General features: G+C 46.0%; 2 protein-coding genes across 17 annotated transcripts in view; both read left to right on the forward strand.

Moving 5' to 3' along the window:
• Positions 1 to 692: 692 nt before the first annotated feature.
• LOC120458822 (protein Wnt-2) lies at positions 693 to 10,142 on the forward strand. 2 transcript variants are annotated; one of them, XM_039646631.1, is made up of 5 exons: positions 693 to 1,747; positions 8,037 to 8,254; positions 8,818 to 9,101; positions 9,191 to 9,378; positions 9,689 to 10,142. In XM_039646631.1, the coding sequence occupies exons 1-5, from the start codon at positions 1,692 to 1,694 to the stop codon at positions 9,999 to 10,001; spliced, it is 1,059 nt and encodes a 352-aa protein (XP_039502565.1). In that variant the 5' UTR covers positions 693 to 1,691; the 3' UTR covers positions 10,002 to 10,142. The 2 variants fall into 2 exon arrangements, with proteins under 2 accessions (XP_039502565.1, XP_039502567.1); XM_039646633.1 differs by having other exon boundaries at positions 8,042 to 8,254.
• Positions 10,143 to 10,820: 678 nt separating this feature from the next.
• Positions 10,821 to 20,374, forward strand: part of LOC120443882 (trichohyalin) — a 34,039-nt gene continuing 24,485 nt past the window's right edge. For 10 of the 15 annotated variants that reach the window (XM_039623291.2, XM_039623279.2, XM_039623276.2 and 7 more), the window contains exons 1-6: positions 12,041 to 12,488; positions 14,938 to 15,328; positions 16,929 to 17,045; positions 17,458 to 17,891; positions 18,044 to 18,290; positions 18,353 to 18,408. In XM_039623291.2, coding sequence (XP_039479225.1) covers positions 15,193 to 15,328; positions 16,929 to 17,045; positions 17,458 to 17,891; positions 18,044 to 18,290; positions 18,353 to 18,408 — 990 coding nt within the window. In that variant the 5' untranslated portion in view covers positions 12,041 to 12,488; positions 14,938 to 15,192. Of the gene's footprint in view, positions 10,895 to 12,037; positions 12,489 to 14,937; positions 15,329 to 15,998; positions 16,239 to 16,928; positions 17,046 to 17,457; positions 17,892 to 18,043; positions 18,291 to 18,352; positions 18,409 to 20,374 lie in introns of those variants that run through there. The other 5 variants (XM_039623274.2, XM_039623275.2, XM_039623284.2 and 2 more) reach the window with 5 other exon arrangements.

The following is a 20,374-nucleotide window of genomic DNA, read 5'->3' on the forward strand; positions in this document are numbered from 1 at the left end:
CTATAGCCTAGAAAATTTGAGATCTCGACTAGAAATACAAGGGTGAATTATTTGAAAACAGCAATAAATACTATATATGTATATTCTGTATAAGTTGAACGGGCGAGTCGATATAGCCATCTTTAAAGTTTGCTCAATTTGCCATTGCTCGTAGAGTAAGGGGTTAACTAGATTCGTTGAAAACCTGAGAAGTAGTAGTTTATTCATGATCAGCATCTCTAACCGTCCAGCTGGCTAATCAGCGTCTATCACTCCCTCTGTCCGTATGAACTTTGAGATCTGGGAACATATTATATTTAGAAGAATGAGCATAATCATAAAATATCAATAAACCCGGTATTAACGTACAAAACTTATTTCTGCAAAGAATCTTTTAAAACACAAAATTCGGTTTGTATTGCAAATACATATATTCTGAACTGTTCAAAGAAGAAGAGACTTGGATTAATAGAGGACTATAAGATGTGATTTATAGTCTATGCATGCTTTAAACATTTTTGAATATTTTCAATTACATGAGGTTAAACGGATTTTCGGAAACGGGTTACTGTCATTTCAGCTGAGGACGGCATCCGAAAAACCTTTTAACCACTTGAACCTCATCGAACTGCAACTTGTTGGCCAAGTGAGTGAGGTCGTGTGTTGATAGTTTTTGGATGTGGAGTCCGCTCAGTTCTTATACGACACTCGCACCCGTCGGTCGAGCGATCACTCGTACCTCCACTCGAAAAAGTCGGAACGATCCACATCCATCTCGGGGTTCCTGGGCCACTCCGATTGGCGGCTCGGCTCTTTAATTGCGTCACTAATGAGCTGCATTTATGTTAATCTCCGCACCCGGGACGTCTAAGCGCTACACGACACGATCCCAAGATTTGGGATCTTCGCGGCATTCGGCACTTCTTGTGCTTTTCTTTTTTGGTAGTTTTCACCTGCTGAGCCGTTTATGGTTATTGCCGCAATTCCGTTGTGACAGTCGGAGGCGCTTTATCATAAATTAAAAAATCGTGTAGTCGGCGAGGGACCGCTGGACCGCTGGACCGCTGGACTGCTGGACTGCTGGACAGCCCCGCCCCCTGATATCCACTGATGGATGATGTTGCCGCTGATGGCAGTGTCGGCTCTGAGTTATGGCCAAGTCGGGCCAAGTCGGAGATTTGCATGAATGAAACGCACGCGTTGCCCGAAAACTGTTTGGTGATCCGATCTCGCGATGACTTAATTGAAACGCCGTTGGCTGGAGCAGAAGAAGGTGTTAATTAGCATACGAACAAATGGACAAAAGCTCGCGTGTATTTCGTATATTTCGTATATTGTATGTCGGTATTCGAACGTCGGTTTTGGTTTTGAATTTGGATTTGGTCATATTCGCATAAGTATTGAATGCTGCCGTCTGCGTTTTCGGTTCATTAATAACAACAGAGCCGATCGTTCGGTTTACTTCCAATAGTGTGATTCTCGGCTCCTATGGCGGCGTTTTATGGGTAGAAACAAAGGCCCTGCGGAATTGTGGACTGTAGAATTGTGGAACTGTGGAAATCGGAGCCTGCTAAGCTCAGCAGAAACCAGAAAGGAAGGGAAATTAAGCCTCAAATGCATTGAGTATTGAGACTTTTAGTGCGAATAGAATATGATGATAGTGCCAGCTGCTGGGCTCGAATTCGTGTTGTGTGCCTCGGATTTGCATCGTCATGTGGAAAATACATAACAAACTCTTAATCTACATGCTCTGGATTATGGAAATAAGGTATAGTATAGTATAGCCCCATAAACGGAATGCCCATTAACTTTAACGGTCGAACAGTTATGCCATGCTATGATCCCCAGGCGGTGTTGGGTTGGGTTTTTCACTCGCTTTTCTTTGGATTTCCTGCGGCTTTTCCGTTTATCGCTGACAGATCTGCACGAGTTGACAACTCTTTCGTTACCTTTCGCCATATCGCGCACATCGCCGGACACGATCGCTAATTTTATCTGCGAAGCCACGGCGCGATGTATGTTAAATCCTTATCGAACGCCCAAACAGTAAACGCCTCGTTCTATATAGTTGTTGGCCGATCGAAAGTTACAGGGGGCGCAGAAAAACGCTGAAAAAAATCTCATTAAAATTGGCAATTAAATGGCAGGCAGCAAGTAAAGCACAAAACTGACAGAAAGACAGCGGTCTCTCATTTGTAGCGAGGAGCAGCTAAGAGCCGCGTCTAAATCGGATTGTGGCGGTAGGCGGTAGGCGGGGCTGCGACAACTGGAAATCAATTTTTGCCATAAACTCATCAACGTGCCTCTGCCTCTCTGGCTCTGTGTGTGTGTGTTTCAACTGCTATCTAATTGCCTTGATGCAGTTGCAGTTGCAATAAGTTGAGTGTATCTCAAAGATACGCGCTGTGTTCCCCTCACCACTTTCTGTGTTTTATACCCTCGAGGAAGGTATTTGGATTTTGAAGAAATGTTTGTAAAGGATCCGTAATCTCAAATACCGTAAATTATGTAGGTCCATATGATCACTTGGTCAGTTTTGTTTCGTATAAATGAATATTTCAAATTGATATTTTGGACTTCGACGTAACATTTTAATATTAATATTAATATAAAATTTCCATCCCATTAAGACAGAAGTTATTTGTACCTGCAAGGGCATATACACTTCCCATTGCCCAATCTAGCTCAGCTTCGGGCTTTCATTCCCTTCTTGTCAGTGGGCTGGTCTTGTGGGCAGAGCTTCGCCGAACAGAACCTGAAGTTCACCGAAAGAAAACACAGAAACCTTCAAAGGGTCTTAACCCAGAAATGCTTGGCTCGTGTAATTGAGGTTACTGCAATTTCAAGGCAGGAAACCAGCTGCATCCTCCAGATACATCTCGTTCTCATTCTCTTACTCGTACTCGTACTCGTACTCGTACTCGTACTCGTGCTCTTACATGGACAATTGGAACGCATGAACGTGCAGACAAACGCTCAAATTGCGATCAAGATCACTCTGCGCCAGTTGTGGCTGCATTTACAAGCCCAAAATGGCATAAACTCTTGCCTGTTGCCAGTTGCAAGTTACCAGGTTTCCACGTTTCCCAGGCCAACCTGCAGAACTGAGTCTCTGTGCGGGAGCCGTCGGCGCGGTGGTCGAGGAATCTGTGCCTGGTCACTGGTCGGCTGGCATTGTTGCCGCATTTTGCTCTTACCATTTTTCTGCGGCTATGGATGAGTGATCGACTGCAAACCTCAAAGCCCAAACAAAACTATCTGCGTTGATCTGTTTGCCAGGGCGTGATGGGATGGGATGGGATAGGATGGGATTGGACGGAATGGGAGGGAATGGGATGGCAAGGGCGGGAGCGGTTGGCCGACTGGCTAACTGCCTGAGTGGCCATTCGACCACTTGGTCTCTGCCAATTGTCCATGACGAACGATCCGTTTTGGCTTTTACCTGTTACATGGACGCGGCATGCGCACACTGAGCGAAAGGAAGTGGGAATACTCTTCCACATTGTTTAGAAGTGCACCAATATAATTACAGCATATGCAGAAGCTTACCTGCCATAGGAAAGTTAGAACTTTGAAATTATTTGAACTATGCTTAAAGCATAACTACTTCGTATCCAAGAATCTTCTATCAATGTTGGCACTTTCCCAACCTGCACGTACTCGCACCTTTTCTCCCAGTGCCGTACATATGTCTTTCTCTGGTCAATTACGTCGTCTTTTTTGTGGCCAGGATGGCCAGCAATTGTTGCCGGCCGTTTGGCTGAGCGTGGCAGCGACATTTTTCTTGGCCATGACCATGGTTCGCCCAGCTCCGCTCCACTGCTCCACTGCTCCTTGCTGCCTCCACCTCCGACCAGCTTCTCCCCGCCCGCCTTGGAATATTTGTGTTTTATTGATGGCATGTTGAACAGCCTTTATGGGTTTTCGGTTTGTCCGCTCCCACCGCCGACCACTCCTTCCCAGCCCCGCCCACTTTACATGCAGCTGTAGAGCAAAGCTGTTTTATCAGCGCACACAAAACTTTCAAATGTCCCGAAAACCGAGGGACGGGGGGATGGAGGGATTGAGGGTTTGAGGGATCGAGGTAGCCCAGTGAACATTTTTCCCTGGACCAACGCATTGTTTTGGCCGGATTAAGGCGCCTTTGTTGCTTCCGCCTCCAATTGGCGCTTGCCTGTTGTCCCAGCTTTGGCTGTGTGCCTCTTTTGGCGGAGGAGGAGGAGGAGGAGGAGGAGGAGGAGTAGTAAAAGAGTCCGAGGAGGGCCATGAACATGTCAGCAAGGCATGTAATTACCAGACGGAGCGCCGGCCATATATATCTGCCTGCTATTGGAGGCGCTACTGGTCAAGAGACCAGAAAGAGCGTTTCCATGGACAGCCAGGCCCAAACAACAGCCGCCTGCGCAGCGGTGGGTCGAAACTATTTGGTCGACTAGATTCGCACAATTATGACAGGGCCCTGGCCTCAAGTATGGGGATACATCCGGGGCATTGGGGCTATCGGGGATCACCGGTTGCGGCAGTGGGGAGCAGACTGCTACGCCTGCGCGTGAAAATATTAAAGCCATATTTTTATGAGGCTCCGAAGTGCGCATTAAGTTAGCGTTTCTGGGTTTTTAGTTTTCCTTGCTGCTGCTGACGCTGCTGCTGTTGCCTTTGGAGCTTGTTATTGGCCATTTATGCTGCTTGCGGCCAACTCATAAGTGGCTGCGCTTCAGCTGCCGCTGAATTATGCACCAGGCTTAATCCATTTTTAATGAGTCCACGTCGTCGTGGCAAATATGGCAAATATTTTTGAGCAAGTTAGTGCCTGAGGAATCACCAATTTGTCGGACAGCAGAAGCCATAAGACTGTCAATGGAACTAGTTTGGCATTTTGTAAATGCCAGCTCTATTTTGGATTCGCTGGAAGGGGTTTGGGGTTTGTGGCGGGGAGATGGTGCATGGCGGAGGCGGAAGTGGTATCAAGTTCATGGCAGGTCCTTGCTCTTACGCAGCATAAAGGGTAGTGGAGCGACTGAGAACTGCGATTCAGAACCAGAGATAAATGAAGAAGTAAAGCAGTCCAAGGACTGCGACAATAAAGGGGTACTCCAAACAAAGCGCAAATCAAGCACACGTGACTCGGACTCCTCGAGGGCCTGAAGATCTTGATGTGGATTGGGATAGGGCGTACACGGAAAGAAACTAGTGGAAGACGATGTCCCGAAAAAGCAAATGGAAGAAGAGTATAACTAACAGGGCAAAACTACAAAAATATGTAGTTAACTGGAAAGTTAATAATTTTTTTTATAAATTGCCTAGGTACACTATAAACCACATTAAATATTCAGGTCAATCGAGGTATTTGTAAGCCATTTGAGTAATTGTTTGCATGTGATCTCAATTTGTATCTTATAGATGCTTAATACCCAAGATGATTAACAATAATGTACCTCACTCTCTCGGTTGAGCATCAAAAAATGTATAAGCAGATAGGTGAACCTCAATTTAAACTATTATTGTAAAGTGCGCATAGTTTTCTCGCTGTGCATAGGTCTGGAACTGAAATCTGTTCTGGTAATGGCGATGATGATGATGAAATTGTCGGCGTTGACATGCAACAGGCAAACAGTAGACGGGCGGGCCAAGCGACAAATTAAATAAAGCAGCTAAAAACAAAAGGGTTGCGAGGAGCTGGAGATGGCCGCCTTGATTGCCGGCTGCTTTTGGAGTACTGTATACCCTCCACCATGTGTATCTGGGTGCGGTGCGGGGGGCTTGACGGTCACGCTGGGCGAACGCACGTAAAAGCTATTGACTGACTGACTGACTGACTGACTGATTGGATTACTGACTTGCCAAGCGGATGCGCTGACAGATCGATCGCGTATTTCGGCCCAAGTTTGGCCACAGAGTTGGCTGAAGGTCTGCGGTGCCTTCCTTTCGGCCCTGTTAAACGGGCCTAATTATTAGTTTTACCACCAATTTCGCCGTCGATCGCCGACGCTCGACTCCAGTTTGAGCCATGTTAACAGCGTGTTCGACAAACCTGCAACAACAAAGGCGATCCCATATCAGAAATCAGCGTTCGACCATCGACGTTTTGCCGAGGGTTTAAGCTCATGTCTTCGTGCTCCTCTGCGGTTGGTAAAATGTGTAATTTCTGTAAATTGATTTAATTGCTGCGTTTAAGAGTGCCTCGTAAGCTGGAGCTCCAGCTCCACTTGGAGCTGAGTTGGAGCTGGAGTGGAGACACTCGAGTGGCAGGTATCGAAAGCCATTTACATTTGTAGACACAGAGAAAAATAAATACTCGGTTTCGGATTTTTAGAATACTATATAAATCGAAATAGTATTTGGTATTTGTCAAGTGCACATTTCTAGATTTTGACATAATGCATACAGATCTCTACAAAGTTCCCATTAAGGCTGCCAGGAAATGTTTTTCAATTTAAAACTTCTGGATAAATCTGAGTCTTTTTCGGTAGTTATTGCAAGAAAGTACGTTTGAATATTCAAGCTACCTTTAAAACTAAAATGACATTATTAGGTGCCAAATTTCTTAGTTAAAACCTTTGTTTTCCCTATCCACACTGTCCTTTTAGTATTAGAAGCCCTTGCAGAAAATCTGTGGCACGCGCATATGGCTTTCAACCATATCCAATCACAAGTAATAGATATATAATATGTTTCGGTGTAACCATGTGGCTGGCAATCGGAGTTTACGTTGCATTTGTATTTTAATAGCGGGGTTGCCCACCCGTGCGCCAGTTGTTTGGCCCCGGGATGTGTGTCTCTGGCTTTTCCTGGCTGTAACCCGGTCCATGGCCAAAAGGCGAGCAGGCGATCGATCGATCGCATGATTATTGCCGCAGCTGTTTGATGCTGATTGGTTTGGCAGCCGCGAGTCGACAGGTTAGACAGCCGACACGTCTCGTGAGTGGGTGGCAAGTGGGAGGCAGGTGGGAGGCAGTGCAGCGCGATTGAGGGAGAGAAATATCTGAAATTGGCAATTTGCAACTCATTGTCAAAACTCATTAATCCCATTTGCCATTTTTGACTGCGAGCATTAATTCCGCCATTTAACCCGACAACTCAAGTGAAGCTGAAGTTAAAGCTGAAGCTCAAGTAAACGCGACTTGATTAGACACTCCAGCGAGTCACGACGGATGGCCATGCTTCTCCATCTCCAGCTCCATCTGCATCTCCATCTGCATCTCCGTGCAATTATGGCTAATAATACAGCTGGCGGCTGGGATTTGACTAAAGCTGACAGTACAACGCCCAAGCCCACAGCCACCTGCCATAGATGCACAGGAAGAAAAGAACTACTGGTATAAAATAATAAAATAACACAAGGAATATGCAGAAGAAACTAGCAGTCATACATAAAAATCTTCTAAGCTATTTTAATCAATTATAAAAGAGAATAAACATTGTTTAAGCTGTAAATATCCGACTTTATTGCCAAGTTTGAAAATATTTTTATGTTCAAACATGTGTATTTCTGTAAAGCTTAACTGTAACTGTCCGTATGCTCACACACAATTTTTGCAACTCTTGGGAATAAGGACAAAACAGAGTTCAGTTTTGAAGTCCAAGAACCCAAACGTGCTCCAAACGTAACTAAGTATCCCATATGCTCTGCTTAACATATTTTATTTTCAACAAAAACCCATATAGTTCGATTGATAAATTACAACAAAATTTGTCCCTGTGCGGCAGACAACTGCAGCGCATTAATCTTGGACAGACTCGACTCGATTGGCTGAGATCTGGAGCTGCGGCCCGCCGCTTGGAGCTCACAGCTCGGAGCAGAAACTGAACCCTCCAATGGCAAACGAAATGGAAATGCATTCAGCCGGCCCAAAAGAGCCGGCGGCGTTTGCTGTGCACGACTTTTCAGCTTTGCAGCTTTGCAGCCATTGCCAATCGAACGATCGATTTGGATTGGGATCGATCGTTCGATCGATCGGCGTTCGTTTGTCATTTATTTATTTATTTATTTGCCCATTTGCCTATTGTGGCTCTGCAGCGTGTTATTTATGGTTATGTTTGTTTTACCTTCTTGTCAGATTAGTGTCCAGCTTTACATCCGCCATGCTCTGTGGCCGGATTCCCGGCCTGACCCCGGGCCAGCGCAATATGTGCCGCGAGATGCCCGACGCCCTGATCGCCCTGGGCGAGGGCCACCAACTGGGCGCCCAGGAGTGCCAGCACCAGTTCCGGGGCCACCGCTGGAACTGCTCGGAGGTGTGGCAGCGCAACGTCTTCGCCCATGTCATACCCACAGGTGAGTGCATATGCATCTGGATCTACATCTGCATCCTAATTCTCATTTCGATGCAAACGCCTTCGCGGGGAGTTATACAGTTTCCACCCGGCGTGCAATCAATATCCCTAAAATAAGAAAATAAAGGCATTTTATGAAATATTTATTATTTCTTAAATAAATGCATGCATTAGCTACTTTGTACTGCCTTAAAGTATTAACTAAAACACAAACTAAATTAAAGAAGCCTATATTTGCCGTAAGGTGGTTTGTCTTGCAAGTATAAGTTCAGTTCAGAGTCTTTAAGCTCCTGAAAAAATCGTTTTAAATATTGACCGACCCAATATAAACATAACAACATAACATCAGTAAACATTTCTTTCTGTTCCTTCAAAATAACTTACTAAATCTACGTTCAACTGAAACAATTGATTGGCACTTAATTACCATCTGCTGTACTGTATGTTATGTACAGTTATGGAGGTTTTCCTAATAATTTGTACATGAATACCAAGTTTCTTATTTGTTTAATGTACCAAATCATATTCGTCGTAATAAACTAAACCCTAACCACTTATTTACAGCTTCACGTGAGGCTGCCTACACCTATGCGATAGCAAGTGCCGGAGCGGCGTACGCGGTGACCGCCGCCTGTGCCCGCGGCAACATCTCCACCTGCGGCTGTGATGTGCGGCACAAGGCCACGCCCACTGGCGGAGGTACGCCCGACGAGCCTTGGAAGTGGGGTGGCTGTTCGGCGGACGTGGATTTCGGGATGCGGTATGCGCGCAGATTCATGGATGCCCGCGAATTGGAGCGGGACTCCCGCACGCTGATGAACCTGCACAATAACCGGGCAGGAAGAACGGTGCGTATGACTAACATGTATAATATATTAAATACATTAAATAAATCAAAAAATAAGCACTATTATATAGCTACATTTACCCCTTTCAGCTGGTCAAGAAGATGCTGCGCACGGACTGCAAGTGCCATGGCGTCAGTGGCTCCTGCGTGATGAAGACCTGCTGGAAGAGCCTGCCGCCCTTTCGTCTGATCGGCGATAGGCTCATGCTGAAGTATCAAAAAGCCAAAACTGTTCAAGCCGTCAAAGGCAAACGTGGACTGAGATTAGTATTAAGCAGGTGAGCAAATACTTTTAACAGTATTAATTAAAGATAATGTTATAAAACAATAATATAACACTATGTCCTTTTCAAAAATCAAATCAAAAATGTTTGTTTGGTGTAGTTTGGTAAGGTTTAACTTTAACTTTAACTCATTTTCGATCGAGCGCTACATGAATAATTTTAAAAATCCCCAGTACATTAAGTGCAGAATGTATCCTAGAAAATACAATGAAAACTTGTATCAAGAAATATTTCAATATGGTGAAGATTTTTACCATATTTTTAGAAGTATTTAACACATTCCTTCACCCGTTATTTCTTGCAGAAAGAAGCATGCCGGCACCGCCCGTGCCCAGAAACCGGTCCTCGATTGGCCAAAGCGCATGGAGCTCATCTACCTGGAGGCTTCGCCCAACTACTGTGAGCGGAGTCTGCAGACGGGCAGCCAGGGCACCGCCGGCCGCACCTGCCAGCGGACCGGCCACGGCCCCCAGAGCTGCGACCTGCTCTGCTGTGGGCGTGGCCACAACACGCAGCACATTCGGCGGACGACGCAGTGCCGCTGCCAGTTCCGCTGGTGCTGCGAGGTCAAGTGCGACGAGTGCGACGAGAGCTACGAGGAGTTCACCTGTAAATAGAGGGGGCGGGACCAGATCGCTAGGACTAGGGCTATGTCATAGGAAATGCGTTTATTAAGTATTATGCGAAATGTATTACACCCACAGATACGCTCCGCGCCACCATACAGCCACATTCCAGAATAAACATAACAAGTTAACATCCACAATCAAGAATGTGTTTAAGTTCTTACGATCAAAATTGGTACTAAAGTGTTCCTTCAAAAGAATACTCTTCAATGGAATTAAATGTTTCATACACTTAGACCATTTTAGATTAAAAAATAAAATGCATATAGGTGAGCTGTTAAGAATGTGAAACATTCGGTGTTATAATTCTGGTTTCTTGTTTCTGAAAAGGAATTTCAAAATTGATGACATCACTTAAACTTTTCCCACCAGGGAAATGACAACTTTGAGAAACCATGATATATTTTTATAAATATTATCTAGAAACCTGTTTCTCAGATCACCGATTTCATAGCCTACCTATGAGGGAGGTTTAAATAGTTGGCGCGCAGCATTGCCAACGCTGAGTGTGGAGCAATACGTAAGACCCACTTTCGGTTGACGTAACGCAATGCGCTGGCTTTATATTTTGGTATTGGAATTCCGGAATCCATTAAGCTGGCAGCTCGAGATGCCAGCACTCGCTGAACTGCGCGAGCGCCAAAAGGAAAATTCATTGATTGCAATCCCGCGCTCTCCAGCTCGCTCTTACCATTCCTAGGCCAGGGGAAGAGGGGGGTGAGTGTCAGTACGGAAAAGTCGGAAAACTCACCACTTGCCAGCGAATCGGCGACTATATTAGCGACTGGCTCGCACGAGCGGCGCTCAGTTCTTTGAGGGTAGTTAGTTGGACAACGGCGTTGCCGAAAACGGGCCACCTCAGCTGCCGCACAATACATTTTTGGGTTAGGAACACACATACACATACACGCGTACACTGACACGAATACCAATACACTCCCGCCTGCACATACACACACACACACACACGCGCAGTATCTGTATCTGGCCGAGAAATGTATAAGGCCAAGAAAAGTCCAACTTAATTGCATTCGCAGCGGAGAAAAGTGAAAGAATAGCGCGAGAAAATTCCATTGACTGGCGAAAAGTGCTTCGATCAAATGCATAAAGTCCCCGTTAATGTGTGTGTGTATGTGTGCGAGTGAGTGAGTGTGCGTGAGTGGCAGCAATAGCGCTAGAGGCTGCTCCCTGGATACAGAAAAGTGATTTCCTGCAAAAAGTGCGAAAAAAGCGAGTCAAAAGCAAATCGAGCAGACCAAAAAGCCGCCTATAGCGCTCGAAGTCGTGTGACAAACTCAAGAAACCATTAAACGCACACCCTTTATACGTATATATGTGCAGTTGTGTGTATCAGTGTGTAACACACTCGTACTATACAAACACACGCTGTCAATCAAAAGGAGTCATCTGCCCCACTAAACGCTGCCTATCGATTGGGGCGAAAGCAAAAAAATTATTATAAATTGCTTCAACCTACATATAAGCCATGCGAGTTATACACACACACTCGCATTCGCACACCCACAAAACCGCACACACACATACACCTACACACACACGCATACGCCTACAAAGAGACATTAAGTTTGAAAAGCTATAAGCTGTATAACAGAGCCTAGAGTCGAGCGAATGAAGTGGCGGAAGGTGGGGCGCCAGCATAATGTTGAGCCACCCAAACCACCCGCTCAGCTCCAAACCCCCCCCCCTTTGCCCCTTCACCTCTCCGCCCCACAACCCCCTTTCGTTACGTCGAGCCTTACGTTGTTCGTGAGCGTAACTCGTGCGTAGAACACTCTCCACTCCATTTTGCGGAGCACTCTTTAACTCCCTATCTCTCCGTATCGCTGTGTGTGTGTGTGGGGCTCAAATGTGTGTCAACGGGAACGAGTGTAAAAAATATCCTCGTTGGGCACGAAGCCACCAAACCACTTGAAAAAATAAATGAAACACAAAAAACCCTCTCAGTGAATGAAGACTTTAATTAGTTTAGCTGCAAACTCACGCGGTTTAATTATCCTCCCACACAGCCATGTACATAAAACAAAAGCCGTTTAAATCATAAACACAAAATGCAATTAGCCAGCGAGCGCACGCCACGAAAGTCAACAAACTAACTAAGCCAGTGTCATCAACTAAATTAGTGCAAGCAGCAAGCAGCCAGCCGACCGGAACCGGAAATGCCCATTGAGCCGCCTGACAACAGACACGAACACAATCACAATCGCAATCGCAGTCACCAGCACCATTGCATTGGCAACGGCCATAAGGACGAGCAACAAATCGCCCACACACACATGTAGTTGCAGCGCGAGTGCGTCAGTGTGTGCGGGCTCTGAAAACCGGAAGCGGAAGTCGGGGAGCAGCAAGAGGATTAACCGGAGAAGGAGGAGCAGGAGCAGCAGTTAGCTTAGCCAGTTTTTCATTCGCCCGCAGTTCGTTAAGGAAAATCATTCAAAATTCATCGCCTAAGCAAAGCGGGTGAGCTATTTAACCGTATTACGTATACGTAACGACACCCACGCTCACACTGACACCAAGTAAGACACACTCACATACACACACGCACACACAACCAGAGAAACACAGCAAAAACTTCAATTTGTGATGTGAGCCTTAAGCGATATTGATTTCTGATTTGTGCGTATGCCTTGTGTAACAGGAGCCGCCATCCGCCATAATTTAACCGTAATCAGTTATGAGTAATCTGTTTTTGTGCCTGCCTTTGTTCTCGCTGTGTAACTTCTATATCTCCATTTCGTATCTGTTGTGATTTCTTTTATTCTACCGATGAATATTTCCAGCTGAATATAAAGTACGATCCCCGATTATCCTAGACCTAGTTGCAGTCCTAGAACGTAGCCGAGTAACTTAGTTTAGCGAGTAATTTTAGTCTGTTTTTCATGCATTACCCATACGCCCCGTTCAATCAATCAATCATTCGCAGATTGGCAAGCAATTTGGAAACTTATAATTAGATCTGTGGATAGTGCCTTGTGGGGCAGGCTCGACGCATTCGAATGCTCGCATGATTTGTCAGTTTTTGTTCCGCTTTTTTGTTTTTTTGGGGGCCGGCCCAGTCAGTTACCTCCTTTGCGTGTCAATGATGCGGTGTTTGCCTTTATTATTTATTTCCTTCGGCTGTTATTTGAGTTGCCTGCTCTAATTTTAGATCAGCCGAATAACTTTTATTGATTTCAAATTTCAACCTTATTTTACATGTGGTCTGAGTCAGTGTGTGCAAGTGTGTGTGTGTCTGGGGGTGTGTGTGTGCGGGCTAAGAAAACGCCGCCAATCCATATATTGGGGCAGTGGTAACAACAAAATACGGCAAATGTTTTACGATGACGCTATTGTTGTGAGCGGGAGCGAATGGAGAAAGCAGCAAGAAGAACGAAGAAGGGAGATAGGAGAAAGGAGGAAAGTCCGCTGGTGAGATGGCACGCATTTGCGCACTGCCACCAGTGTGGTGAGTTCTCTCTCCGGCTTTCTCCGGGGACGCCTCTCGTTTTTTTCGGGGCTATTCAACATGTTTGTTTTGGGGTGGAGGCCCCCGGAGCAGATAGCTTGATAAGACGGCCTCCGGACGGACAACAATCGTAGTGGCTTCCAGCTTGCAGCTTCAGCTCCAGGTCCCCCAAGTATGCAGCTCGAAGTGCAATCCGTCTCCCTCTCCGCATCTACATAAATCTGGCAGTAGTATATATGTATCTGGATATGTTTGCCCAGCAAAGTGCACTGCCTGGGGCTCCCTAATGGCATGGCGATGTAATCGAATCTGGGCCTGATATTTTATGGCCTGTCTGCCATATCCTGACCTCATCTGCTGCGCTTCCTCCATCTTTTTATGTCCCCATTCTCTGCCGCACACATAGAGCAGGCACAGACGCATCCACATCCACATCAACATCCACAGGATCTGGCGGAGGCTTCCTTCCCATGGCCCATGGCTCATGGCTGTGTGAATGGGCTTCCGGCTTGCTGATTCATTTAGCACTCATTTGAGTCGCTGCAGCTGTCGTACTGCTGCTGCCGTTGATATCCGCACTCCTGGCCTATTCACATAATTCACAGCAGCCGAAGCTTCAGCATTTCACTGCGTCTTATCACTGTCCCGCATTGTTTATGCGACGCCTTAATTGCAACTTGCTATTCATGACATCCAAGTGTTAAAATGAGAGCAGTAGGAACGATGACTTAAGTCCATCGGTATCAAAATTGGGTCTTTCTGATTATTATAGTTTCAAAGTACTAAACACGTGAGTTATCAGCCAGAAAGAGATAAGTTTTTAATTCGCTTATTTCGTTCTTACTTTAAATGAATTCCCAGGATTGCTATACTTTAGGGTAAAAGAAACATTGACTAAGTCCGTCTTTCTGTTTTCCATTATTATTGAGTAATATGTTTTGGCCCCAAGCAGCCACATCTGTCTTATTAAAGAAAGGCCTATGCCAATTCCAAGATGAACCGCATAAACTCCGGCTGACAGCTTTTGTTGGAGACTTCCTGCAACCGAGAGGCAGCCGCTCGAGTGGCAATTTGCATGCGATTTGTTGCCGTAGAACACGAATTTACATAGGCGGCCACAGTGCAAAGCTAGGCGGGATGCGCCCGCCTCACCACAGCCAATGCCAGTTTTGTCCTTTGAGTCCTGTTAAGTCTGTTTATCGTATTCGCTTATGCGCTTTTGGAACGGTAGTGGGACAGCTCCCGACTGAGATTTAGGTAAAAAGGTTAAGGATATGCAAGTTGAGTTACAGCCAATTTAAATGCAAAGGAGAAAAGCCTTGGCTTTTAGTGTGCAACGGGGCGTATGCGTAATGCAATATATTGTTTATGACGAGAGAGCGTGCTGTCTCGATTGTGCTGTCTGCCATTGTACTATTGTGTGTATGTTTTTCGTTCTCTTCTCAATTCTTCCACTTGCAGATGCCGCACAAGAAAGAGAAAGAGAGAGAGAGACAGAGAGAGAAAGTGGCGAATAGATCAATCAATTAATCAATCAAAACCGAGCATATCAACCGAGAGGCCAATACCAACCAGAGAACCGCAATCAAAGTTCAACGTTGCATTTAAGGTTGCACCCGGTAGCCCAGTTCAACTCCAACTGCAAGCTCCGGTTCCACGTACCACATTCCACTTGCACCCCGTGTGTGATTGCATGCCGCGGATGAGCCGCGGATTATGTCACGTGACGAATATAATCCAGTAACTAGCTCTGGTGTGCGCAGTCCGGGTCGCGTGCGGCGTCTCCAGGAATTGCCGACGGTCGATCGATCCCCATCCCGGGACTACGGAGCGCCACGCGGAAGTCCTCTAGGTGAATGACCACTCCATCCCGAAACTTAACCCAAACTTAAACCAAAACCGAACTGAATCTCTGGACTTAGTCCACGCAATCTGAGCACAAACGTAGTCCAGCACTTGGCCAGTATATTGTTTGTGCGAGAGCCCTGCGAACAATGATTATTTCCCCCATTACGATTACGATCAATTGGCTTTGCTTTCACCGATCTAGAAAGTACTAACCCCTCTGCGGACCCAACGCAGATGTCATACAAAATTCCAAATTCCAAATTCGATTCGCCAAAATTCATTATGCAAAATTAACGCTTATGTTTGGAGATTTGTGTATCGCTCGCTAGCTCTCTACTTGTTACCGCCATATATAACTATTTTCATTTCGTACTATTTGTAGTCGACTCAACTAATGCAATTTCTAACTAAAGTCTATTATTTCTGTCTAACATCACACGCATGCGCATGGTACATAAATTTGATTTCATTTCATTTCACTTGATTCGATTTTCATTTATTTCGTATTCCGTTTCGCTTCACTCATCCTGCGAATCTCAACCGATTTTCATTTCAATTAACCCACACAAACGGCACTCGACACTCGACACTCGACACTCCACACTCCATACCCGACACTCCAACACATGCAAATTGAATTCGACGCGGGGATTGGATGGGAATTTTCCGTGAAGCAGCTGCCGCTGCCGGGAAATTGCATTAGAACCAGGAACCGGGTCAACAGAACTGGGAAATGGCCCACAGCTGAGCCGTGCGACTCTAGGAAACTCTGGGAAAACCACTGCAGAGAAGTGCACCTTGGAAAATATCACCAACGACTATCTCTGCAACCGAAACTGAACTGAATCTGCATCTGAAACTTTGCCCGGAGCCACGCGTTTGATATCAAAGCCTCAAACTGGATTACAATTATGGTTAGCTAAACTGTTTTGCACTTGAACGGGGTCAGCACTTGATTACGCCAGCTAATTAGCATTTGGCCGCCATTGCGGGGGGAATGAATAAACCATTTATGAGTCGAACACTGAGTACTGAACACTGAGTAGTGAGTAGTGAACAGTGGCGGACAAGGACGTTGGCGGAACCGCAAATTTAGTTTCGTGCTCTGACGTGCAAAATGATTTCGTGCCGGGCCAAACTTAGTTTATGGCCCTTGACGGTGGGCTGGGATATGAAATATGAACAAGGGGTCAGGACATACAGGGTAGCGGGCTTACGAGCGGGTTGTGTGGGCGGAGAGCAAAGCCAGGACACGACAAACACTCCTACCCGCCTTCGTTTGTTGGCTTTTCATTTTGCATTTCCTTTTTAGTAACCTGCGTTCCTTGCCACTAACCTAACCCAACCAAACCAAAACAAACCCAACAGAAAAATTAGAAAAAACGGAAGGAAATGAGGCAGAGACTCCACTGCACTAGTTGCCACCTCTAGCAAATCACTCAGTATACTTTTCTTTGGTTGCGTTCCTTTTGTTCTGGTGGCCAAAACGAAAACACGAAACAACCACCTGAACCACCACCAGAGATAAAACCACCACCTGTTCCGCCCGTTCCGTCATCCTCATTTGGTCATCCTCATGAATTCTGTGTGTGTGTGAATTTCAGCAATGGGCAGTCCATACTACCGCGACATGGATGAGCCAACCAGTCCGGCCGGAGCGGGTCACCATCGCAGCCGGAGCGCCAGCAGACCACCGATGGCCCATGCCATGGACTATCCAAGTAATAACCGTCGCAGCTTTCGAATGGGGCACAGAATACGTTCTATATCTTCGAGGTCAATTTGTTCCGATTTTTAAAGCAGACATCAAATATAGTCTCGTATGGCTAAGGGAAAATACATGTAGCTTATAACTCAACTTACACGCATTTAAATCAAGATGTTTAATACCATCAATTCAAACTTATCTTAAGGGTATAAAAATGATTTGTAAACAAAATGTTTTCAAGGCAAAAGACATAAGCTTTTGAAGTATATGAAGCCAGGGTACATCAAATAATAATAAAATTGGCCTAATCAAATTGACCTCGAAGTACTATTAGTTTATGTTAAAAGTGAAGTAACCCTCGCTAAGTTGCTAAATAGAAAACACAAGCCCACAACTAAATCACACTTCGAACTAATCCCACCTAGGAACCCGCTACCAATCGCTGGATCGCGGCGGACTCGTTGATCCCCACGATCGCGAGTTCATACCCATTCGGGAGCCCCGCGACCGCTCCAGGGACAGATCCCTCGAACGGGGCCTGTACCTAGAGGACGAGCTCTATGGCAGATCAGCGCGCCAGAGTCCCAGCGCCATGGGAGGATACAATACGGGCATGGGGCCCACATCGGATCGAGCTTATTTGGGCGACCTGCAGCACCAGAACACCGACCTGCAGCGGGAGCTGGGGAACCTCAAGCGGGAACTGGAGCTGACCAACCAGAAGCTGGGCAGCTCGATGCACAGCATCAAGACCTTCTGGTCGCCGGAGCTCAAGAAGGAGCGGGCACTGCGCAAGGAGGAGAGCGCCAAGTACAGTCTGATCAACGATCAGTTGAAGCTGCTCAGCACGGAGAACCAGGTGAGTGCGGATATTTTGCATTCAATGAACCAGGATAAGCTAACTGATAGTTCTGATTTCATCTGATATATTATACTACAATGATTTCATCTTATAATACATAAAATATAATAAGTATGTTTTGTTAATAATTTAAACGATACCCTCCACAGAAACAAGCCATGCTGGTGCGCCAGCTGGAGGAGGAGCTGCGCCTGCGGATGCGACAGCCCAACTTGGAGATGCAGCAGCAGATGGAGGCGATCTACGCGGAGAACGACCACTTGCAGCGGGAGATCAGCATCCTGCGCGAGACGATCAAGGATCTCGAGTGCCGGGTGGAGACCCAGAAGCAAACACTGATTGCCCGCGACGAGAGCATCAAGAAGCTGCTGGAAATGCTGCAGGCCAAGGGAATGGGTGAGTCCTTTGAATTGGCATATACGCGTTAGTTTATTTACGATATCATTACTTGTTTGCAGGCAAAGAGGAGGAGCGCCAGATGTTCCAGCAGATGCAGGCCATGGCCCAGAAGCAGGTAAGACCCGATCATATGCTTTGGAGCCCCTTGCCACTCTTCACCGGAAACGAGGGACGAGGTCGAGCCCCACTCTCGCTCCCCGACTCTCAGACTACCTTTCTATATGTCTCTGTCAATCTATCTCTCTAATTTTCTTTCGTTCGGCAAACAATGCTCTAGAGAATGATTTCGTACACGGGCAGCTGGGGAGAAAGGGAGAACTTTCCCCTCTCCCTTTCTCCCCGCCTGTCCATTCCCTCTGAATACGAAAAACACTTTTTATGCATCTTGAGTTCGATACATTTGATGCAACATCAGAACTTTTACCACTTTTTGTTGAACCCAAGACACACACACACGCAGACCTTAAGCCATATATACTCGATATACCTACACCTATACTACATCTTATAAATAAACACCGCTTTATAACTGTTACAATATAGTTCAAAAAAAAAAAAAAAAAAAGTAGAGCCTAGAAAATGTTCGCTTTTATGCCAACTAAAGCTTGAGTTGTTCGTAGTGTTTTCACACTGTTTCCCACTGTTGATTTTTCATTTCCCACATGGACACTCAGACACTCACACACTCAGACACACCGCCACAGAGCCTGACACTTTCCATTTGTTTTGCTACATGTTTTGCATATTTTGTACTGTTTTGTTCTTGTTGCCGTTGTCGCTTAATTAATTTGCAACTTTGTGCCGACGCGAATGAGGACAGTGGAGGCAGTCAACATCAATGAACGTCGTTCAAATTAACATTAAGTGCAGTGCACCCATACACGTACCCCACACACCTACACCTACACCTACACCTTCACACACACACTTACAATCCCATTCACACTCACGCACACTCCGACAGCAGCTTAGTCATTTCTTTGTTCGCCACCCAATAAAATCTCGATTTTGTTGCACACTTTTCGGCGCCACAATGGAGGCATCTTCGCGTGCCCCATTTATGTATGCTGCAGTAATGCATTGCCAGTTCCAGGAAAAGTGCATTTACCCCTCCATTGTTGCATTCCATTATTTATCGGCGGGGGCGCGGCACGGGACACGAGGCCTGGGCGGAGACGTATTGCCTCCCCTCGGGAAATCAATCTGAAATGAGTCCGAAGTCGCTGCTGCAGTTGCAGCTTAACTTTCTGCCCGTCGACCTCCCCAAGGACACGGCAACAACCAACTGCTTATTACTGATCCGAATTCGTACACCCCCTTTAATTACATGTGTGCCCCGAGCTAAAACTCCCTCACAAGCACACACGGCGTATGCGTAATATCCAGCTCAAACGGAACAAAAGGCAGCCAGCCAAGCACACAGAAAATATAAAGTGCGGAAAATGGAAAACAAGGGAGGGGAAGAAAATAAGAAAAGCATTTTCAGAGCTTGGTCAGACAGTTGGGCAAATTCCCAGTGGGCAGCATAAATAACCTTGATACAGAAACAAAATCTATTTAAGGACAACAGACGCCGGCCAAGGAACAGTCCAATGGGAGTACCCTGCGCAAATGGAAAATGTTCTCATTGTGCGATTGGCATTCAAGTGTTCGAGAAAACAGAACGGCAGTCTCTTTGGGAAGTCATCAAATTACTAACACTTTAAACACTCAGCTGGCCATTTAACAGCTAGCCAAAAGTCAAAAGGGGTCAGCCTCGAAATTCAAATTTGCATCTCATCCATGTGCTTTGGCCATAAAAATGACAGATATTAGCAAAGAATGGCCACTACTCTTCACTGAATTCTGAACTTCATATTTTATCTGAGCTCTGCACTGAGTCCCCGTGGCGTTTAAGCCATTTGCATAAGCTCAGCATCCTTTTCTGGGCCCCATTTCTATGGCATTCCCTGCACAATAAGTATTCAAATGGCGTTTTTTTGCCCCTGCCTTTTTTGGCTCATCGCCCATTGGCTTTTTTCGGGAATCGCATTTCATTTCTGCGTAGGGCTTTGTACGTTTTTTTGCAGCCAGAGGGACTG

This window comes from Drosophila santomea, chromosome 2L (assembly GCF_016746245.2).
Source record: "Drosophila santomea strain STO CAGO 1482 chromosome 2L, Prin_Dsan_1.1, whole genome shotgun sequence".
Lineage (NCBI taxonomy): Eukaryota > Metazoa > Arthropoda > Insecta > Diptera > Drosophilidae > Drosophila > Drosophila santomea.